The sequence below is a fragment of the Xyrauchen texanus genome, chromosome 7 (genome assembly GCF_025860055.1).
Source record: "Xyrauchen texanus isolate HMW12.3.18 chromosome 7, RBS_HiC_50CHRs, whole genome shotgun sequence".
Taxonomy (NCBI): Eukaryota; Metazoa; Chordata; class Actinopteri; order Cypriniformes; family Catostomidae; genus Xyrauchen; species Xyrauchen texanus.
In genome coordinates this window covers 14,358,646-14,383,312 of record NC_068282.1, presented here as the reverse complement: position 1 = coordinate 14,383,312, position 24,667 = coordinate 14,358,646, and the positions used below count along the sequence as shown (strand labels likewise).

The 24,667-nt window shown below is 36.7% G+C and overlaps 2 protein-coding genes across 2 annotated transcripts; one reads left to right on the top strand and one right to left on the bottom strand.

Moving 5' to 3' along the window:
• Positions 1-2,874: 2,874 nt before the first annotated feature.
• LOC127646212 (histone H1.10) lies at positions 2,875-4,036 on the bottom strand. Its single transcript, XM_052129710.1, has one exon. The coding sequence runs from the start codon at positions 3,964-3,966 to the stop codon at positions 3,346-3,348; it is 621 nt and encodes a 206-aa protein (XP_051985670.1). The 5' UTR covers positions 3,967-4,036; the 3' UTR covers positions 2,875-3,345.
• Positions 4,037-4,256: 220 nt separating this feature from the next.
• On the top strand, positions 4,257-14,351 carry si:ch211-157b11.8 (fibroleukin). Its single transcript, XM_052130347.1, has 7 exons — positions 4,257-4,352; positions 9,084-9,224; positions 10,593-10,779; positions 11,775-11,873; positions 11,990-12,102; positions 12,361-12,623; positions 14,021-14,351. Exons 1-7 carry the CDS (start codon positions 4,257-4,259, stop codon positions 14,349-14,351), a joined length of 1,230 nt encoding a protein of 409 aa, XP_051986307.1.
• The last annotated feature ends 10,316 nt before the right edge of the window (positions 14,352-24,667 follow it).

The window sequence follows — 24,667 nt, the reverse complement described above, 5'->3', positions numbered from 1 at the left end:
GTACTGGTCATTGATTCAAGTAATTTTTTTGACATTTGTGTATAAAGTGTTTTAATTCTACAATATATGGTGTAAAAACGTCTGAGTGCTGCCCTCTTCAGGTTGAACGGTGGCTACTGCAGTTGAATTTTCCTATTGGCTGTTGCGGTACTTCGTGACGTAAGCGGTGACAGCTGACGTAAGCAGGTTCCAGCTCACCACGCCAGATTCATGTACATGTCGTCTTGCGACCGTGTGAGGAATAATAGTAACATAGAGTCTGACAGCAGCTGTCAATTAATCCGTCACTACGAGTCTCAGGTGCCCCCCGTTCAGCCCCGCACTCGGTTCGTTCCCTCTATCCCTGCCGGGGTCTGCCCACTTTTCCTGCATTTTCAAATATTTCTAGTGGGTGGAGTCAGACTCTGAGCAGGTGTTTACTTACCCTTTAAAGAAGTTGAACTCCTAAAGACATGAATTGTAATTTCGCAATATATATATAGGAAATACATATATGTGACCACTCACATTAAAATGAAGACTCCAGTCATATCAGTAACCTTATAAAAGCTGTTTTATTCTACATGGAGAGGGTCCACACATGGGGGCTGCCAGTGGTGTAGTAGTGTCTGAAGAGATGGACATGTTGTGAAATTATGAAGGACACTGTGTACTATAATGTGCTTTTCTGTGTATGAAATTGTTTTCCTTCTTTGAAATATAAAATGTAATTATTTGATATCGCATGGAAACAGCACCACCCTCAGCATTAAAAGGCACACACAAAATGATATCCAGAACAAAGAGCATCAAAAACTAGCATGGGTGCAATAACATGCTATATTTTCACAGAGTTTAATTGCATATGTTAAATTTAAATACATTGGTGGCCAAATGTTTCGAATAATGTACAGATTTGTTGTTTTAGAAGGAAATTGATTAATTCACCAAAGTGGCAGTCAACAGTCAGGACATTACTCATGTAAAAAACAGCACTAATTGAAAAAAAGTCAATTTTGATCAAATCTAGACAGGCCCCATTTCCAGCAGCCATCACTTCAACACATTATCCTTGAGTAATCATGCTAAAATTGCTAATTTGGTACTAGAAAATCACTTGCCGTTATATCAAACACAGTTGAAAGCTATTTGATTAGTTTTGAGTTGCCACAGAATGCAACAGACTGGCATGTCTTAAGGTCAATATTAGGTATAAATTGTTTTTTAAAAATTGCCAAAAAAAGAAACAGCATTCTCTAGAAACGTTTGTGTGAAGATTTCATACAAACTACAGTCTTCAAATGACAACTGTCTCTAACAAGGACAGAAAGAGATGTGGAAGGCAAGATGTACAACTAAAGAGGATAAGTACATCAGAGTGTCTATAGGTGCCTCACATGTCCTCAGCTGACTGCCTCATTGAATTCTACATGCTCAACAACAGTTTCATGTACAACAGTAAAGAGAAGACTCAGGGATACAGGCCTTATGAGAAGAATTGCATAGAAAAAGACACTTTTGAAACAGAAAATCAAAAAGAAAAGCGTGGCCAAAGACACACAGGCATTGGACAACAGATAATTGGAAAAGAGTGTAAATTATCTTAACCCTATTGACCAAGTGTTGCAGGGAACATGGGGGTGAAATGTCAACAAAGGCATTTGAAACTGAAAACTATTGATTTTAATGCTGCATCCAAGCCTCTTTGTGTCAGTGTAAGTCCACAAAGAAAAAGTTACTGAGTGCATCTTCAAGCTCATTCAGCAGCATTGTTGCACATTGTGAATAACCACTCAAATTAATTTCAACTTGTCCCTCCTTTTCTTAAATACATAAACAAAAAGCAAAAATCTAAGTTACAGCGAGGACCTTACTGTGGAAGTGAATGGGGCCAACAATCTGTAAACCGATTAACAGGGTTTATAATATGCTTGTTACATGATTTTAGTGTGATAAAATCGCTTACTAACCTTTTCTGTGTAAAGTTAAACTTCAGCGATTTAAACAGCTTTACACCTCAAATAATAGGCTACAGTTTTAAAAGCTGAATTCATGTAACTGCTTATGATAAAAATATAAACTTCACATTTATGCCTTTATCCCCTAAAGAAAACTGCTTAATTACCAAAAGTATATTGGTCATTAAAGACCCAACATATTTTATAGTGTATTTATTTATTTTTGTGCGTCCATAAGTCATATTTTTATGATTATATTATATCTATATAAGTTTAATATCACAGGATATCATTTTTTTGTTTATTACAAAACAAATGAGTACTATATTCATACAAATGACAACTATATCACGTTGATTTTCTGTGTGACAATTATCAGTATTTCATATGCGTATACAAAAACATATTAAACATGCTATTTCTTACTCAAGGTAGGGCTGTGTCAGTGATTGAATTGATTTACATTTGATGAAGAACATAAACATCTATTGTTCTATAGATCTCTTCAAAATGTGCCTTAGAAAATACATATGTGTACCTAAATGTATTGTGTTGCCAATATGCATTTGACAGCCAATTGTCTCATGAAATATATGAAAGTAAAACTGTCAGATGATTCTATTCTAATCTAATTATTGAAAATGTAACACTATCTGGACATTCTGTAGATTTATTTGTGATAGATATCCGTGCCGGGTCTCTAAAGGCCCGAATATGTAAGAATGTTTGGTGAAACACCCATGCATTTAAGGATTAACAGAGTACATGAGCAGGGATTGAGATTTGACAAAACATCACTAAGGGAAGAGGGATCTAATGATACAACTAATCTTTACATTTAGTATTCTATATTTAAAGGTATCTGTTGTCAAAAATCATATATTGCCTAAATCAACAGTTTAAAAGATATCTCCTTTTAACACACCAGAGTCGTACGTCGTTTATATATAAAAAGAGAGTTTTTATTTTACATACAGATTGCTTTTGCAGACAAGTTCAGGGATACAGTGCATATGAAACAGTATAACAGACGTATAAAACATTCTAATACATTACATTTACAAAGTGTCCCCACCTTTTTCTTCTAACAGACAAATTCAAAGCCAGTAGAAATGATTCAAAATCAAAACAGCAGTGTCGCTGCCATTCCGAAAAGCGTGACGTTTGCAGAGCAGAAACTGAAGTGGGCGTGTCACTGCGAAGCTGTTTCTTTAGAGCTAGAAGAACTTTAAAAAACAAATGGAAATAGTCCCAAGTCAACATACAGCAAGCTATTTTAAGGAATAAAGTCCGAATTCATCATCATCATCACACAAAAACAAAACGAAGCTTCCCCATACGTCTCAGTACTATTGTCGAAAACATCATAATATTCAGAACAATTCAGTTGTCGTTTCAACCAGAAAGTCTATTTTGATTTCTTTGCCTTGGACGCTTTCTTTGCCGTGATTTTTGGCTTTTTGGGAGCGGTTTTCTTCTGTTTGATTGTCGTCTTCTTAACACTCGGTTTCTTCGTGGTCGTGGAAGTCTTTTTAACCGGGCTTTTTTTGGCGCCCTTCTTTGCACTCACTTTCTTTGCCACAGCTTTTTTGGACGCCGGTTTGGTAGACTTAACTGTTTTGGTCGACTTGGTGGTATTTTTCTTTGCCTTTTTCTCAAATTTCTTTTTATTGAGCTTGAATGAGCCGTTGGCTCCAAGTCCTTTCACCTGCACGAGCGTGTCGTTCAGCAGGAGCGCGCGGATAGAATAGCGCAGATACATGCGACCATTCTGCTGATCAAACCAGCTCACTTTCTTCGCTTCATTGTATATCTTGAAAAGCGACGAGCCGTTTTTCTCACCCAAGGTTCGGATCGCATCAGTGACAAGCTGGCTGTACTTGCCGGGCCCCTTGCTCTTCTTTTTCTTCTTTTTAGCTGGAGAGGCAGTTACGACAGGTTTGCCCTCATTCGCCGGTGCCTTCTTGGTTTTGGTTGTTTTTGGAGCAGGAGCTTTGTCAGGCGCTATCTCTTCGATTTGTTCAGACATGATCAAACTTGATGCGTATATGTGTGTCTCTACGAATGTGAGAATGTCAGGTCAGAGATGCGCAATCATCCCCGAGGTTCATGATTCACATTTGAAGGCGACAAGCGGACGTGATTGAGAACAACAACATAGTCGGCAGAGGAGCTTGTGGAGTTGTGTTTTCTCCCACGACTTTAAGAGCTTTTATCTTGTCGGTTTAACACATATGACTAATTCGGATTATTTATATGGGAACTGCAGACGATTCTCTTTCTAGCAGTGTGCGATAGACGTTAAATAAACGCGATATTATGTCGAGAGCCAGCAAAGAAAAGATCTCGCCAACAGAATACCTTACGATTGTGGGTAGGGGCACCAACTTTGGGGGCAAACAACTTTTTATGGATGTACAGACAGTTTGTGCACTGGACATAAAAAAATAATTAGGAAACTAAAGAAGCTAGAATTATATAACGTATATCGAGTTAACCAAATGTCCTCGAGATACAACAAGTTTAAATTCAATCAACTAACACAGTAAACGCCCTCGCGTGGCTGTGCATTGGCAAACTTCTCATTTGTCTTCCTGGCTTGAACGGTACAGTAGTGTGTGACTTGTGAAACATTGTTTCTGCATTTCACGGGGTAAATCAAGACATACTCTTTGGGGTGTTTTTTGATTTGTGCTACACTGAAGTCACCACACTTTAAAGGTTTATATTGCCCAAGTTCATGCATATGATATTATGCAGAATTCTTTTTTACATTGGTGTCTGAAAACTATCTGGGGTTTGAGAGTTGTAATTTCAACTACTTATGAATATGATGATATTTTACATATAATAATTTTACATTATTTAACAATCTTAAAGGGATAGTTTGCCCAAAAAATGAAAATGATCTAATCATTTACTCACCCTCATGCCATCCCAGATATGTATGACTTTCTATCTTCTGCTTTACATTCACTTCCATATTCTTTTGTATTTTTTTGCGAATCACATTCACCATCACCACACACTGGGCAGGGAGGAGAATTTATAGTAAAAAAAAAAAAAGGACTTAAATATTAATCTGTTTTTCACACACACACACCTATCTTATCGCATTTGAAGACATGGATTAAACCACTGAAATCATATGGATTTATTTTATGCCTTAATAGGCTTTTTGGACCTTCAAAGTACTGGCCACCACTTGCATTGTATGGACCCACAGAGCTGAGATATTTTTATAAAAACCTTTGGTTGTAGTCATCAGAAGAAAGAAAGTCATACACATCTGGAATGGCATGCGGGTGAGTAAATAATGAGAACATTTTCATTTTTGGGTGAACTATCACTTTAAGCTATGTTTAAACTTCAAAGTTAATAAGCTGCATCTAAAGTGGCATTAAATAATGCATACATACATTTATACAGCCATTTCAATGACATAAATAAAGATAATGTTTTAAAATTATAAATTTAGAAATATGTACTCTTTAGAAATGATACTTCTAAATATTAAACTAAATTATGAAATATATGCACTATCATGACAACAACAGTTTAAGGCTGCTCTAATGCTGCTTTTCATTTACACAGAACCAAAGCAGCATCCTTCTTTTGATACTAGGGTCTGAGGTGGGTCAGAGCAGGCATAATTTAGTCTGGCTTTTATGCTGTATTGCATCTTTATACAGAATTTTGAGCATGCATGGAGCAGCCTTAGCTAGGCTGTGTAAAGACGCATTAAGACTCTTGAGTATTTCAGGTGCATTTTTCAATTATGTTGGGGTGAGAACTCCACCCTTAGAGTTGCATGATTGAATATTATAGGATATTCCCTGGAAGCTTTGAAACACAATCATGAACAGTCACTTCCTTTGTTTTTACAGTGTACATTGTGAAAGTTATTATGTAGTTATCATGAGAAATCATCGTTCTCTCATTTCTGCAGGGCTCTGCATAAGGATGGCTTAGTTGACTTAACTCTCACTTGCCCCATCGTGCCAGTTCTGTGTTTCTTGTAAATGTTTTTTTATACCTTGCAACTTATACATGGATTTCAGTTGCAAATTCTGCTCATCATACCCCCAGATTCATCAGTAAGAAAAGTACAAATCAATGATGTTTGCATTGTGTCATCGTTAAGAAAACTTAATTAAATGGAAAATGTAAATATTATCCCTTGTATATGTATTTTCAGCAGTGAGACCTTATATAGACTGTGGGTACCTTTCCAAATCATGTCCAATGAATAGAATTTGACACAGGTGGACTCCAATCAAAGTGTGGAAACATCTCAAAGATGATCCAGAGAAATGGGATACACCTGAGCTAAAAGTGTCATAGCAAAGGCTCTGAATACTTATTTAAATGTGATATTTTTATTTTTAATAAATTTGCAAAATTATCCAAATCTGTTTTTTAGGGCGGCACAGTGGCTCAGTGGTTAGCACTGTCACCTCACAGTCCTGGCTCAACTGGGCCTTTCTGTGTGGAATGTTTCTGTGTTCTCCCCCGTATTCACGTGGGTTTCCTCAGAGTGCTCTGGTTTCCCCCACAAGTCCAAAAAAATGCAGGTTAATTGAATTGGAGACTCTAAAAAAAACTGCCCCGTAGGTGTGAGTGAGAGTCCCCCTGCCACTGGGAGTTGCGTCATGAAGGGCATCTAAAACTTGTGCCAAGTCAAATATGTGGATCACGGATGGTCTGCTGTGGCGACCCCTAACGGGAGCATCTGAAAGAAGAAGATGATCAAAATCTGTTTTTTGATTTGTCATTATGGGTGTAAATTGATGTGAAAAAAATCCTAATTTAAAGCATTTTTTGATAAGGCAGCAACATAACAAAATGTGAAAGGGGGGTCTAAATATTTTCGGCACTGTATACATAGAATTTATTGCTAAAAATACAATTTATAATTTTTTTGGGTGGTGCAGCTGTTGAAATGTTGGCAGGGCTAGAAATAGAAAATCTGTAATATCAGTTGTTTGATTGCTCAATAAATATCAAAGACTTTGTAAGATCACACAGTTAAACAGCAGATCCAAGCAGGTTCTGTTGTATTGGAGACCAGATAAAGAGAAACTATCTCTTTTATAACACTTCTATATACGTGAATTAACATGTGTCATTTCTGCCAAGTTTATTGGGTTCTGGAAGTTTATTATACATTACATCTCTATTTTTTGATGAGACATAACAGAAGCAAAGGCTTTTGAAGATTTTAAAGCACTCACATGATCCTCTAAATATGTTAAATTTAAACTCAAAGTAGCAGGAATGCACTATAACAAAAAGGCAGAATAAAACAAAATGAAGTTCAATATGTGCCTAGATATTCCATTTGTTTTCCGCTCCTCTTCACATTTCATTCAAATCAAGTGATAGCTGCTGATGGTGCCATTCCACACATTCAGCACTTGATGGCAGCTCAAGCCTATTTACTGATGATAATTTGTGTGTGTTTGAGGATATACACATACTGTATTTATCTTTTCAGAACCTTTGGATGTGTAGTAGCCAGGGTTGGGCAGTAACGAAATACATGTAACAGGATTACATTTTTAAAATACAAAATATAAGTAGCTGCACTCAGTATTTTGATTACTGAAGAGATTACTTTGCATTTTCTTGTCATTTGTTTAATCTAATATTTAATCCTTTAAGATGGAAAAATGTATGATAAAAATGATGCGATCCAAAGTGCATTTGAACAGTGGTGAAACACTTTCTTTATGAAGTGTAACATTCACACAAGCAGACAGAAAAGTTCATTTGTATTAAGTTTGGAGCAGAAGAACCTTGTGTAAATTGTGAGCTTTATAATAAGATAAAATACTATTTCTAGCCATTTTACATGCCCGTTACTAGGCACGATCATATTCTTTATCATGAAAATACATGTTGGATCATAATTAAATTGTTCTTGTAAGACCTTTGATAAAAGGGCAAAAATCTTATTCTTGATAATAATTTTTGTATTGTTTTCCAGTAAAAATATATGAATACATGGACTACATTTCAAAAGTAACCCTCCCAACCCTGGTAGTAGCACAGTTCACAACAATCCATGGACTTCTGAACGTCATTGCAAATTGAAACGTTGGTATTTATCTTGCTACAACCCATTATCTTCTGATGAGAAATACTGTTGTGTGGTCCCCTAATAGAAAAAAACTGGTGAATCATGCATCGAATGTAATATGCATGTTAGCTCATATACAATTTCACTTGTTTTTATAGCCATTCTTACCACTTTCTATTAGATGCACACATGCACACAAAGAGCAAACACCCCTCAATAAAACAGGTCTTACACCTTCCTCTTGTAGACAGAGAAAGGTTAAAGGTCAAAGTGTACCAGAGGTCACCCTATTCAAAATAGTTTTATCCTTCTCTGCCTGTGTGTGTATATGAATTAGTTTGTGTGTGTCTGTCTATCTTTTAATATGAGTGTTAAAAGAGAAATTCCTCTCAGTTTTTATGATCCTTAACAAACTCTTCAAACACAATCCACAATGAGACACTAACATTGTTCATCAGGTTTTTACATCTTCAAAGCATTACTTTTTTCTTGTATTTGTATGTGATTGAGCATGTGGGATTATTTATTTGTAAATTCTAGAAAGTGTAACCTCAGAAAGGATTTCAGGTGGTGAGTGTTTGCATGTGTGTGTATGTACATAATGTGTTAGGGGGCGGGTGTACCAATGCATGTCAGACAGCAAAGAGCCACAGTTATCTAGGAATCTGTGCCAAAAGAGCCTCACAAAAAAGAAAGGGAGCACACAGGAGAGCAAGAGGGAGGGATAGAGGAGAGAAGATCAAATAAAAGAGGAAAAACAGGAGAGGAAAATCTGAGGAGCACCTAGAGAAACAGAAATACAATGTGAAGGAGTGAGAACTTGATTGAGCGATAGACAGCAGAACATACAGCACAATTGTCTTAAAGATAGATAAAATACCATTAAAGTTAAGTTGCAGAGACCAGTGGACTAAAGAGAAAAATTAAGGGAGCAGGTACATACTATTTTTCTGGACGCCTCTCTGAATTCCCATCGCGGCCTGAGCAGCATGCATGTCTGTGTGCATGTTGTGCCCTTGCTTTTGCTGGGTGTTTACATGATGTGCATCTGTGTACTGTGTCAGAAGGACATCTTGGTGGCCAGTCCCCCAAACAAGAGATGTGAGGGTAGCTGCAGTGCAACAGCGATGCCCCTCAAAATACATCACCCACACTCTCAGGACACACGGCTCAAAAAGACTCCAGGAAAACGCAGAAATACACAGGTAAGCATATGTGAGTGGGTGTATGTGTGCAAGACAATAATGTGCATGTGTTGTATAGACTAAATAAATGTACAGTACTGTGCAAAAGTTTTAGGCAGTTGTGAAACATTTTGCATAGTGAGGATTTCTTCAAAAATAATGCAATAAATAGTTTTCATTTATCAGTTAACATCTGGTAAACATAAAATAAGCTAAATCAATATTTGGTGTGACACCGTTTGCCTTCAAAACAGCACCAAATCTCCTAGGTAAACCTGGACACAGTTTTTCTTGGTTGTTGGCAGATAGGATTTTCCAAGCTTCTTGGAGAATTCACCACAGTTCTATCAATTTAGGATGTATTAATTTGCTTCTGTCTATTCATGTAATACCAGATCGACTCAATGTTCAGTGGGGGACATGTGATGGGACCATGCTATTTATTGCAGGGCTCCCAGTTATTCTATTATATTTGCAAAAGGAATGTTTGAGAGTCTAAAATGTATATTTAATATTGACACACTAAAGCTAAAGATATAAATAACCATCTTAAGACATGTTTTTGTGAAAAATCTTATGTGCCTAAGACTTTTGCTCATGATTATATGTTGTCACATCAATGGGCATTACGTGTAAACTAATTAGTGAATATGTCACTAAGTGACTTTCACAGCACAATTATTTAATATTTGTAATATAAAGCTGACATTAAGCCCCAGACATCTTGGTAATATAGTGCTCAATAAAAAATATGGGTTCTGTGTTTTGGTGTAATGCATTAGAATGTGTATCCATTCCGGTATTTAGTAATTTACTGGGGGGTACAAATTATAATACAGTTATTACCTGTTACATTTAAATGTATACATACCTAGATACTTTGTATTTAAGACAGGTATGTGTATGTATGTAAGGAGTTTGTTTGATATAGCAAATACAAGACATTAGCTATCTTAAATCATGATATAAAGTAATTTTGAATGTGGAAGTGTTAACACCGTATCCCGGTGCCAGACTATCTAGTGGTTCGATGTTTATGCCATCTTGTTAATTTACAGAATTAAAATAATATATGCATCAGTGTCATTTCCAACAATTTGCTTGTTGAAGTCAGGAAATACTGGATGAATGGATAGAAAACACAGTATGAGATATAGAAAATGCTCCTGACCATGTGTCAAAAAGTGAAAGTGTTAACATATGGGCAATTTGTTTACAGTGGCTTGTAAAAAAGCTGAAAAAAGTTTTCTGTTACATGATAAGTTGCCTCCAATGATGATTTAGAGATTCAATTTAAAAGTGTTCTCTTAGATACATATGATGACTGAGATTGAAGATACACCTAATTTGTGTATGACTGTGTGTTTTTATATATATGTCCTGTACTAGATGTCTGACACATCTGAACGTCTCATCCAGCTGCAGCGCTGTATGCTGCAGCATGAATCAGTGGTTGTGAATCAGGGTGATGGGTCTAACTCACTGGTAGCCTTTTTGGCTCTTATGGCAGCAGTGCTGACAGAATGTGACCTCCACTGCCATAGTCAGAGACTCAGAGAGATGGCCACCAGACTAGGTTGTTATATTAAACAGCATTCTATTGCATGAAAATTCTAGCATTATTTACTCACCCTACTGATGTTCCAAACCCATATGACTTTTTCTCTTCTGCGGAACAAAAAGGTACATTTTTGAAGAATATCCTAGCCAGTCTTTTCCATTTAATGAGAATGAACGAGGACTGGGGTTGTCAAATTTGAAAATAAAAAAAGCATCATAAAAGTATAATTCAAAAATAATATTGATAATAAAAAATTACATGTGCTCCATTCCTAGTCTTCTAAAGCCAATAGATTGTGTGAGATTCACTGACAAGATCCAGTTTATTACAGCAAATTGTTCAGTAATCAGAAGTGAGAATCACTAATGGCTTTAGAAGACTTAAAATATAGCTCATGAGTTGAATGGACCACTTTTATAGTGCTTTCGTGTAATTTTATGTATTCTTTTATGTAATTTTCCTGTAAAGTTTGATAGCCTGAGTCCTCATTCACTTTCGTTATAAGGAAAAGGTTATTCTTCCAACTCACCTTTTGTGTTCCATGGAAGAATGAAAGTCATACATATTTAAAATGTTATGAGGTCAGTAAATTAATAATTTTTGTTTAAACGTTTCCTTAAAATCTTACTGTGTGTTAGGTCAATATTTTATTTCACAATTTTTTTCTCTTCATATCCTTGTCTTTGGATTCTCTCATTCCTGTTGTTCCCTCAATTAAATTAACGGCAGATTTACACTAAGCAAACAGAGGTGTTCTTTGGAATGCAAGATCCTTGTAGACCCTTGAATGCCTTCATTTGACCCTCTCATAACCTTTCTCTAACCGTTGTATAACCTCACAACAAACTATAACCATCCTGGAATACTTAAGAAGCAAATATACCAGTTTAAAAATGTGATCTTTTTGATCACATCCTTCTAACATTTAACAACCTTTATTGTTAGATACATTCTTTTCTTTCTTCTATTTTGACTCACTTCCCCTGTCTGTCTCACCTTTACTGTCTTAGAAAGAGCGGTGGGCAAAAATGGGGAGAAAGACTTGCTGCTGTTGCTGAAGATTATCACACATTCTAAACCTACTGGCTCCAAACCAAGGACTCCTACAGGTGAGAAACAAACAGATAGATACACACAGAACAAACAGTCCCATGCAGCCTGGGAGAGTACTAGGTCATTTAATGGACAAATGTTCACAGACGTTTTGTTTATGTGTATATGGCAGTGCCTCCAACTACAGGACTTTACCCTCAAGACTGTCATGAGATCTACCAATTAGGAATTAAAGAGAATGGAATATACACCATACAACCAGATCCAAAGCGGCCAGCACTAGAGGTACAACGATAACATAAAGGCTTAGACACACCAGTTAATAATTGGTCCTGTAAAATTCCAGAATAAACCCCCTTTAATCTTGCATAAAATAAAAGAGGAGTTGTATTGATGTCATGTGAAAGATCCAATCACCAGAATGTCTGTTGAGCAAAGTTACAAACGTAAAACCATTGACTTTCCAATTGTTAACAATATGTGTGATTCCTTTGTGACTTGATTTAGAGTCTGTGTCCAACTAATGCTCCTCTCTCACTACAGGCTGTGTGTGACATGGTTTCGGCTGGTGGGGGATGGACAGTGTTTCAGCGCAGGTTTGATGGACAGACTGATTTTAACCGAACCTGGCAAGAGTACTGTGATGGATTTGGATCCCCACAGACAGAGCACTGGTTAGGGAATTCAGTTCTGTATGCTCTGACTGCAAGCGGGCATCATACGTTGCGCATTACTCTCCAAGACTGGCACGAACAGACACGTCATGCTAATTATAACACCTTTAAAGTTGCAGGAGAAAACTATCGGTACGTATATGCACAAACAGACATAGGCCATGCGCAAATACTATAGTGATCACCTCTGATTTAAGAAACTTTCTCTCAGTTTCTTTCTAAAAGCCAGTGCCAAGGCAGAATTTCAACCAAACTGTAGGAAATGGATCCAACTATAAAAAATATTTTTTTCATAATTACCTGTAAATTGTACAGAGCCCATAAACTGCTCAAAACAAACATGAAGATTTATACAAACTCTCTCCTATGGGAACCTTTCAGATCAATATATCAGCCAGGCTGATTTTGAGATTAACTGATATCTGTGTCCACATAGGCGTTTAACAAAAGTGTAAATTTGCAACATTCCTGTCAATAGATATTAAACAGTTTCTGTTTTTAAAATACACTCACTGAGCACTTTATTTAAAAATCAAAATTTTTCCCATTCTGATGGTTGAAGTGAACATTAACTGAAGCTCCTGAACTGTATCTGAATGATTTTATGCATAGCACTGCTGTCACATGATTGGCCGATGTAAGTACTGTAGGTGTACAGGTGTTCCTAATAAAGTGCTCATTGAATGAACGTTGTGAATTTTGAGTGAATATTTTATATTATCACATGGCTTGCTGTGGATGACACAGCGGAGACTCACAACATGGGAGGCTTATATTACTCTCTGCGATCTATGCACAAATTACCATGCACCCCATTGAGAGCAAGAACCCCTAATCGTGACCACAAGGAGGTTACCCCATGTGACTCTACCCTCCCTAGCAACCAGGCCAATTTGGTTGCTTAGGTGACCTGGTTGGAGTCACTCAGCACGCCCTGGATTTGAACTCATGGCTCCAGGTGTGGTAGTCAGCGTTAATACTCACTGAGCAACCCAGGCCCCCTCATTTGCTGTCATTTTGTATTGTATATATTGGCATTATATCGGTAATCATGTTATCACTGTTCTTAAGATATCTGTATTGACATCGGACATCAAAAAATCCATATTGATCAACCACCACTTCAAATATTGGTTCCCAACCCTGTTCCTGGAGGCCCCCCAGCACAGCACATTTTGTATATGTCCCTTATCTGACACACCCAATTCAGGTCTTGGAGTCCCATTAACGAGCTGATGAGTTGAATCAGGTGTGTTTGATTAGGGAGATATCCAAAATGTGCAGTGATGGGGGGCCTCCAGGACCAGGGTTGGGAAACACATATAAGAGATGCAAATACAAATGGGTTGAATGACAAGCTCTTATTGAATAAAACTTAAAATAATGCATTTATACATAAGCACAAAATTAAATATTCTTTGCACAGGACACATACTGTGGCTAAAACTCAGGTCCTTATTATATAAGAACACCTATTTTCAAACACATACAGTAACAATTTCTTATGATGTGTGTTTTCTCTCTGTAAGGTTTCGCCTAACTGCTCAGGATTACCATGGTGATGCTGGCAATGCACTCAGCTATAGCAAACAGTATAACCATGACGGCAGAGCTTTCAGTACATTCGACCGAGACCATGATCGCTACGCTGCTGGCAACTGTGCCTGTTATTATGGGGCAGGCTGGTGGTTTGACTCTTGTTTGGCTGCTAACCTCAATGGCCGCTATTACCATGGCCGTTACAGTGGCATCACAGATGGCATCTACTGGGGCACCTGGTATATCCTGACTGACAATCGCACAGGGGAAAGATACTCATTCAAAAGTGTTGAAATGAAAACAAGACCAAAAAGGAGCTAAGATTTTAATATTTGAGATCTTAACATGTAATCCTTGAACTATATATTTCATTTGCAATGTTTTATGAAATGATATTATAATCTGGACCTTGAATTATATTGAACGAAAGATAACAATCTCTTTCAAAATAAATGTAAAATGCCACAGTTTATTCAGTGTGAATGCTTTGCTACTCTCACAGTGAAAATGTGGAATATTAATATCTCCATAACAGTTGGTCAAGTTTACAATCAAAGAACATATTTCTAATCAGCAGTAAAATATGCCAACAATGCTATCATAAATTGTGCTTTCTTACCTGAGATTACACTGAAAAACAAAATGTCCCTGGGTTGAATAGCTAATGCGCATGCTCATTCTCAATTTGATTGACAGGCAGCAGAGATTCTATTAGTTACTGAGATAACAACCTCCCTGCTTTTACCATTGTAGAGAGCATAAATGTCAACTAGTGTGTTACTACAGTAAGTCACAATTTGTGGATACCGTACAAATGAATGGGGAGAGTTGTAAACTGAAACCTACCTGTTGCAAAACTGTCCATGTCTTCTCTTATAAAAAAGCAGTTATATCATAGTAAACTCCACATACAGTTCATTCCAAAAGGATTGTTTAGTGTAAAACATGCTGAAGATTAGCAGACAGGCAGTCAGTTTATTAAGTGATGAGCAGATTCCTCACAAAAGCAGTTTATCCAACACACTGAAGCATCTCCTCAAAAGACATCTGTTAAAAAAAGTTTTTTTTATCTTGTCTCCTCGCAAGTGTACCACCCATAATATGTCCATGGGACCACTGAAGTATGCTATTTTATGCTAAGCTTGTAGGCTCTACTTAGTAGAACTGTTCCGATGTCTGTATCTAAAAGGTGACTGGCTCTTTTACCTGTAAGGCCAGTGTGTGGGAATTCCTTTCTACATCCATTGACTGTAGGCCATTCCAATTTCTCCAATTTATTTTAATAGAAGTGGGCCATCTCAAATAGTCTCTGATTATATTTGCTCTGTGAGATGCAAGCAAACTACCACACGCTATGTGTATTGCATGAATTGATTTGAATTCTAAATAAAATATGATCTTTAAGTTTATTGCACAGCTGTCTGGAATACTTAATTCTGATTGGTAAATCACAGCATTCTGCAGTCAAATATTTTTGGATAAGGACTGCTAAGCTTTATAATTGACCATTGTCGCAGGCAACCAATTTCCTCCATAGCTATGCGAGTATTGTATTGTGTTTTATATTTGCATGTCACATCAGAGTCCTGATCACCCTTTCTGGGTTTATTTTGCAATAATAACTGGCTAACTAGACATTTTCCCAACAAGCAACAAAAAAACAAAACTGGCTAACTAGACATTTTCCCAACAAGCAGAGAGGTCAACTTGGGGTGACCCTTGTCAACAATGTTCTTATTTACTTACAGGGCATTAATAAAGTATTCACACCTCTAAATTATTTTCACATTTTGTTGTTGCAGCCTTATCCTAAAATGCTTTAAAAAAAAAATCACATCAATCTATACTGCCTACCCCATAATGATAAAGCAAAAAAAAAAAAAAAAAAAAAAAACTTTACAAATGTATTAAAAATAAAATACTGAAATATCATATTGACATAAGACCCTTAACTCTGTACTTAGTTGAAGCACCTTTGGCAGCGATTACAGTCTTTTTGGGTATGATGCAACAAGCTTTGCAGACCTGGATTTGGGGATTTTCTGCCATTCTTCTCTTTAGATCCTCTAAAGCTCTGTCAGGTTGGATGGGGACCATCGGTGGACAGCAATTTTCAGGGGTCTCCAGTTATGTTCAATTGGGTTCAAGTCCGGGCTCTAGCTGGGCCACTCAAGGACATTCACAGAGTTGTCCCTCAGCCAATCTTGTGTTGTCTTGGCTGTGTGCTTAGGGTCATTGTCCTATTGGAAGGTGAACCTTCAGCGCAGTCTGAGGTCCTGAGCGCTATGGACCAGGTTTTCGTTAAGAATATCTCTGTATTTTGCTGCATTCAGCTTTCCTTCAACTCTGACCATCATGCTGTGGGGGTGTTTTTCAACACCCCCACAGCATGATGCTACCACCACCATGCTTCACTGTTGGGATGGTATTGCGCAGGTGATGAGCAGTGCCTGTTTTCCTCCAGGCATGACGCTTGGAATTAAGGCCAAACAGTTCAGTCATCATTTCATCAGAACAGAGATTCTTGTTTCTCACAGTCTGAGAGTCCTTTAGGTACTTTTTATGTGTCTTGCACTGAGGAGAGGCTTCCATCTGGCCACTCTACCATAAACCCCAGATCGGTGGAGTATTGCAGTGATGGTTGTCCTTCTGCAAGTTTCTCCCATCTCCACACATGATCTCTGGAACTCAACCAGAGTGACCATCAGATTTTTGGTCAACACTCTTACAAAGGCCCTTCTCCCCCGATTGCTCAGTTTGGCTGGGTGGCCAGCTCTAGGAAGAGTCCTGTTTGTTCCAATCTTCTTCCATTTTAGAATTATGGAGGCCACTGTGCTCTTGGGAACTTTCAATGTAACTGAAATTGTTTTGTTGCCTTCCCCAGATCTCTTAGCTCTACAGGCAGTTCCTTTGTCCTCATGGCTTGGTTTTTGCTCTGATATGCATTTTTAGGTGTGTGCCTTTCCAAATCATGTCCAGTCAATTGAATTTGCCATAAGTGGCTCCAATAAAAGTGTAGAAATATTTCAAAGGTGATCCAGAGAAATGGGAGGCACCTTGAGCTAAATTTCAAGTGTCATAGCAAATAGTCTGAAAAATTATATCAATGTGATATCTCCGTTTTTTTTTCTTTTTAATAAATGTTGTGCATTGGGGTTGCGGGCAAAAAAAGCAATGGATTTGTTGAAGTATGTTTGAGTATTAGGATTTCAGTGTGATGGCATCATAGGTTAAATTTGAAATGCACACAAACAAACTTGCATGCACATGGCTAAGATGGACCTCTGATCTTGAAGCTTGAAAGATGTAAGTGTGTGACAGAGGGAGAACAGGGAGAGTGTGTACACAGTTGAATAAGCCCCTTTTAACTGTCTTCACAAAGAGATGTCAGTCCCTTCAACATACTCCTAGTACCTATTAATAACATTTGCCTATGATCCTCTGACTTCCAACCAGATGTGATATTTCACATACATTCACATACACTCACTAACATACACATGCACACACATTAGCAGTGCAATGCATAAAATCATGCAGATACGGGTCAGAAGTTTCAGTTAATGTTCACATCAATCATCAGAATGGGGAAAAATGTGATCTCTATGATTTTGAACATGGCATGATTGTTGGTGCCAGAAGGATGGTTTGAGTATTTCTGCAACTGCTGATCTCCTGGGATTTTCACGCACAACAGTCTCTTGAGTTTACTCAGAATGGTGCCAAAAAACATCCAGTGAGCGGAAGTTCTTTGGACAGAAATGCATTGTTGATGAGAGAGGTCAACGGAGCATGGCCAGACAGGTTCGAGGTGACAGAAAGGCTTCTGTAACTCAGTAACCACTCAGTACAATTGTATATTCAGAATAGCATCTCAGAATTACAACACGTCAAAACTTGAGGCGGATGGGCTACATCAGCAGAAGACCACTTTATTAGGACCATAGAGTTCCTAATACAAATAATACATGTAAGTGATCAGTGAGTGTACATTTGAAATGCAATGCACACAAAACCATTACTTGTTACTCTTCTATAACTAACAAGTTTTCAATACTGAGTTCAAAGTCACTTTGATATTTTTATGAAGCTTAAAGTTAAAAAATCTCATGTGGTGTAACCGTAGTAAAAGAGAGAGAGAGAGAGAGAGTAACAAAAATTTATCAAAGTTGCAAAAAAGGCTGTATCGTAAATAAATAATAATAAAAAAACAATGTTATCATGAGTAGTGCAGAAAAATCATTTATTATTATTTCTGTAAAAAATTAGTAGTGAAACTAATTAATATTTGTAAAAATGTTGTCCACCAAATTAAAGTCATGCAAATGTAACCTACATGTAGGTAGCTATAAAACAGAAAACAGACCTTTAGACCCTCAAGACTTAAATCAAAATAAAATCATATCATTAAATATCAACATTTTGACATTTAAATTAAACCCTAACCCTAACCCATATTTGTGAATAAATATTTCATATCAATTTGAAAAATATTTTTGAAAACTGTATTGAAATAATTAATTAAGTTGCATGCACTCTTGTGTGTTCCAAGTGCAAGGAATTCTTGATAGTGAAAGTTATAATATTTTTGGACTCAGAGATTACATTTCTATGAAGTTGACAGATTTTTTTTAATATTTCAAATTTTTAGACAACCTTTTTGTCAATGACCCTTATAATGACCATTTTAAAGAGGGTCTATGACTGCGAGTTCACCCACAAATGCAGACAAAATTGCATGCACATGGCAGTGGTAAAATGGGCCTCTAATTCAATGAGATTTGGTCTTTGAGAGTCCATAATTTGTCATCTAATTTGTTTAGCTGGTGAATAAACCGAGTGGATCAAAAACAGCAAATAAACTGAAGGTTTCTTTTCTCTTCACCATCAAGATCACTATGGTGAAGCAGAAGCCAGCTCAGCTGTTACCACAGTATCCTGGCTGAGTGCCTGGCTGGTGTGATACAGAGATAGGAGTGATGGGGAGAGAGATAGAGGGAGAGGGGGAGCTGGATGTCTGCAGGCGCCCAGTCCGGAAACCCAAAGCGGGCAACGGTTACCCTTCACATCCCCTTAAAGCTGAAAATGTCATACATGCCTACACTAACTCTATTACCACACATTTTACACACTGCACATAGTAGAGAAATGCTCATGTGCATTTGTCCCCGAGGAAACTTTCAACATCTAGATATACGTTCCAGAAGCAGACCTTGCTAACATTTTAAAGCTACTTAATGCAACAAAATTAACACTTTATTGTATTTTTGTATCCTAAAAAAAATTTTATTCATCCAAATTCTACCATTATTTAAGTTCCAGAGTCAGGTCAATAAGAAAACAGGGCCTTAAGTAGTTGGCTTGTGTGGTGAACATGAACTTGGTTCAAGTGGAGCGCCATAATTCCAAACCCTAAGAATGGCCAGGAGATGGCAGTTTTGGGTTAAAAATGGCAGAAAAACTTAATCTCCAGAGCCTCAACTTCATTGCATGGTGCACAAGCTGCTTTCCTCAAGAGATTCAAATTCCATCATTTTTTATCATAATGCAAAATGGTGAACCTTTGATTGTCAGCACTCGCATAAGAACAATCAAATTCCCACATTTGCTCTCATACTAATATCACTGTAGCAGAAGTGCCAAAATGTACATTCCAGCAACCACTTGATATATAGCATGCCCCATTGTTGTAAAAACCCATCACAGTCTGTCATCATTGTAAAATAATTAAAATAAATCAAAATTGTATTCATAAATGGTTAATTTACTTTGAGACACACAATGAAATGTAATAACTGACATTTAATTCTCTGTTTAGCTTTATATCTAGGACCAAAAATAAAACTCTTAGCAGAAAATTCTTCCCCAAACAAACAAACAAAAAAAAACTTCAAATAAATTAAACAAAACATATAACCTTGCACACTCCAAATAACAATGAAAAACTGTTTCTCTTATTTTACAAAAAGGACATGCATTTGAAACCACTGGATTAATCAGAAATAAAAGTATTTACTGCTACAGCACCTGGTAGAATCCTCCACTGCAAATCTCCCAATCTTTTCAAAACAGGTGGTTTGAATTATATCCTCCAAACTTGTTTAACATAATTTTCAACCCCTAGTTTTTCCTTCCATACAGTATCAATCCTGTCCTTCACAAAACACTTCTATAAAAAATATAATAATTCTACTATATTAATAATTAATTTTCAGAGGTAATTCTCTGGCAAAGAAAGCACACTCTGAGGGACCTAATGTAGTTTGTCCCAAAAAATATATTTATTAAATTATGATAGCTTGTGTCTTCTCAAAAGAACATTTGGAGGGTCTACACAAGGAAGCTTATGCCAGAGGAGTGAAGCTATCAGATTGCTGTCTATTAGAGTTCTTCCCTTTATTATAACTGTGGAGTAATCCACTTCCACTTTTCTGTTTTGTGTTCCTCCTTTTTTTCCCCCAATTTGGAATGCCCAATTCCCAATGTGCTTGTCCTCGTATTTTGGAGACTCAAATTAAATAAATATTGTCTAGAATTGATCTGTTTGGCACACAGTAAGTCTGGTCCATATGAATAACCTCCCATATTACCTTGTTCAGCCTGTGGCCAACGCCTTAGATATGAGTTTGAAATCAGTTCAAAGAAGAGAAACAGTACGCCAGTTTCTAATGTCTTTTAAATTACCTTTCTTTGGCAACTAGCTTATTACTGCCCTCTACAACTCAAAGGCAGAACATTTGGTTAAAATTCTTATCTTGAAGTAACGAGCTATTAAAATGTCAATATGCACTTTTGTCTTTAAAATCTGCAATAAATGCAGAATTAAAAAATTATCTGAGAAACTTACAGGTCTTATGAAACAGGCTTTTACAATATTACCATGATATCTGAAACAATACAATCTGTCTAATCTAGCCACTGAGATAAAAGCATCTCTATTCTGTGCCCAAGTATATTGTCTTTGACTTTTATGAAGATTCCTCCAAATGTCACATAAATCATATGTAACAATGAGCTGAGTCATAGCTCGCTTAGATGCAACGTGATGTTCTCGATGGTTTCTATCAATTTTTTAATTTGTCGTCCAGTTAAAATCACTTCCCAGAAAAACATATTCATCAGATTTGCAAAACTAATGCTATTTTGTTTATTAACTGCACCATCTCTGACCCAAGATTAGGTGCATATTAATAATTACTAAAACAGAGGCCTGGGTAGCTCAGCGAATAAAGATGCTGACTACCACCTCTGGAGCAGCGAGTTTGAATCCAGGGCATGCTGAGTGACTCCAGCCAAATTGTCCCGGTTGCTAAGGAGGGTAGAGTCACATGGGGTAACCTCCTAGTGGTCCCATTGTGGTTACTCTTGGTGGGGCATGTCAGTGGTAAGTTATGTGTGGGTGCTGCAGAGAATAGCATGAGCCTCCACATGTGCTACATCTCAGTGGTAACTGCTCAAGGAGACACGTGATAAAAAGCGCAGATTGATGGTCTCAGAGGCTGAGGCAAATGATAGTCCAAATCAAACCGTTTCAAAATCATTATTTAGTATGTTCATTTTGAGTTTCTGCACTATTTTCTTAAGCCTATAGTCATCTTGTTCTGTAAAGCTTCTTTCTCTTGTTTCTTTTATCATCATTTTCACAGACTATGAACAATTAAAAAAAATAAAAAATCAACGTTCACTACTTCGTAGTCATTTCTCTCTCTATATATGACTTTCCTTTTCTATATCAGTGTTCACTACACCTTGCAAATGCCCCATGCCCAAATTTTCATTCTATGAAGCTACCGTATTTTTACTATTCATATCCTGCTCCCTCCTTCCAGGACATGACCAACTTAAATGGCCTTATTTTACACAACCTTTCTTTATTTGAAAAATTGGTGTAAACGATTCTTGAATCAGAACACCATTCGCAACCACTGTTTTGACTTTTTCAGTGCTGTCCAGAAAGATCACAACAGCACTGTTCATTCATACCACATTAGCCACAGCAAGACTGCATTCTTCCACCAAACATTTACTAATGGGAATTCTCTTAATTCCATGCAGCCTTGTTAAATTGTCTAACACTGTTGCTGCATGTCCTGCCATGTCGCCCAGCACACGCTGATATCACTGCATCCTAAACTATTTCTGAAATATTAAGATTCTCTACTCTCAGGGCAGGAATGGTAATCTGGCATACTGGGCATTTTCCCGGTGGGTCGATGCACTTTGGGGCCGATCAGGCGTGGGCTGGCCATCGGTAGAGCCGTGACTTAAATGAGCCGCCGTGTTATGAAGAGCTGGCCACAAAACGGCACAAAACCCCTGTTTTAGCCTATCACCTTTAAACTAATGTCCTAAAAATGCCCATCCAGTGGGGACAAATACAGTGAATTCTCTAATCATGCTCGTTCAAAGGTGCACTCTTTTAGTCATCCTGCTGAATTGACAATCTACACGATTGAAATCACAAACTAATTTTTTAGATAAGAACAGCATTCTTTAGTCCTACTTATTTCTTATTTAATTTAGTTGGAAAGAGTTGCTGTATTTTACAAAGAGTTGTTAATTATACATGAAAGTGCAGACTTTCTTGATTTCATATGAATATTTTTTACATGGGTGGTGCATTTAGGCACATGACCACAGCCATACTGTGTCCCTCTAAAAGATAATGTTTGTTGAAGCTGCATGAGAGGAAGTAAAACTTCATGACACAACTACTATATTTTGTACATATAATGCTTAAAGGGTAAATTATTGATTTGTTATTCATTTTGCTCTGGCTCATATAAATCATGATCACAGAACAAGTAAACATGTAAACGGTCACAAAGAGACCAGTGGGAAAACACTATTTTTGAAAAGGTAACTCTTGAGTGCCACTATAAATTGCCGATTTTTAAGTATTGTTACGATGAATATGGGCGATTTCTAGCTATCAACTGTATAATCAGTCGCTTAAGGCTGAACTACCAGGGGCCCTGAAAAAATACATAAATAAATAATAATAAAAAAAAATATAAAAAAAATATATATATATATAATATATATATTTATATATTTATATATATATATATATATATATATATATATATATATATATATATATATATATATATATATATAGTATAATTATAATAATTTAATAAATAAATAATTTATATAGTTATTTATAGTCATTGACATTCATTGTTAATTTGTGTAGTTATGTATTGTAATTTGTTTGTTAATTTATGTTTTTTGTGTAACTAATATATTTTAATTTTATATTCGAATTAGTTGAAGACTGTATTGTTGTTTCGTTCTTGGGTGGGACCTCCAAATAGGATTTTGCTTAGGGCCCCTATATGCTCAGAAACGGCCCTGTGATGAATGTAAAGTAAAATGTAAAATGTTAATTAAAGTTATTATTATTATTATTATAACTTATTAAGTTATTTTCTTGTCCCCACAATTACCTGGTAGTAAAAAAATTATAAATAAATACAAATATGTTACTTTATTGTTTGCTGTTTTCTATTGGGCCATAATGAGCAACTGTGCAAAATGTAACTCTGTATAGTTTCCCACCGGTTACAACTGTGACCGAAGAATAAATCTCTTACTTTCACTCATTTAAAAGAAAAAAAAAAAAGAAAGAAAATGCATACAGTTCATTACATTGGGCAATCCAATAATTAAAATACAGTTGGGAATTTCTTTTTAAGAAATCTGCAAATACTATCTTGATTTCACAAGGGAAAAAAAAAGCCTCTTTTTGTATATTTGTATATAGACTAGGATTTACATTATAAACTGTTAAAAATAAATGTTTTGTTGTTTTGGAGATTGTGGTTCTCATGGCTTGAAAATATATTATCTATTATATAATCTATTATAATCTATATAGTAATATAGAGTTTTATTATATGGAGCAGGTTAACGCTCCTAAAATCTATATTTATGAGTTTCAAAGAAAAAGACAATCAATGAAATTCACATTTTATTAAATAAATAGCCTATACCACCTTCAAAATAACTCATTTACAATAGCAAACACCGTTCTTCGAAACTTGTGGAAACTAAAGATGTAGATGTCATCTCTCTCTCTCTCTCTCTCTCTCTCTCTCTCTCTCTCACACACACACACACACACACACACACACACACACACACACACACACACACACACACACACACACACACACACACACACTCTATCTCTCTCTCGCTCGCTCTCTCTCTCGCTCTCCATCTCATTCACTCTACCTATCTCCTTTACACATCTCATCAAAGTGATGGAAAGATCTATGATTGAGGGTCGGCGGTTAGCGGTTTCGTGTTGTCACTGACCGCGCACGAGACGTGTCTGCCGAGACAGACAATACGCGCGAGCTGGCCAGAAACTTTTTATTCCCTAAATAATTTAAACAGGGAGAAGACGATGGAGGGCGTTGCATTGGTTCGTGATTAAATAATCACCTGTAGGATACCAAGGAATTGAGCGCGCTGTTTTCCTTCACAGTCAAGTACATTTAACATTTAGTTGGGCTACTTTTATACCCATTTAATTAATGCAGATTTCTTATCTATGTGATGCAATTAATTTGTACTCTGTATTACATGTTGATTTGAATATAGCCCACAAACGGTATATGCTCTTG

What these genes read in the sequence shown, in the direction of transcription:
- LOC127646212 (XM_052129710.1), bottom strand. Translation starts at nt 3,966, where the DNA reads ATGTCTGAACAAATCGAAGAGATAGCGCCTGACAAAGCTCCTGCTCCA.
- si:ch211-157b11.8 (XM_052130347.1), top strand. Translation starts at nt 4,257, where the DNA reads ATGTCGAGAGCCAGCAAAGAAAAGATCTCGCCAACAGAATACCTTACG. An exon ending in GAAAACGCAGAAATACACAG is followed by an intron (nt 9,225 to 10,592) that starts GTAAGCATATGT and finishes GTCCTGTACTAG; the next exon opens with ATGTCTGACACATCTGAACG. An exon ending in GTTGCAGGAGAAAACTATCG is followed by an intron (nt 12,624 to 14,020) that starts GTACGTATATGC and finishes TCTCTCTGTAAG; the next exon opens with GTTTCGCCTAACTGCTCAGG.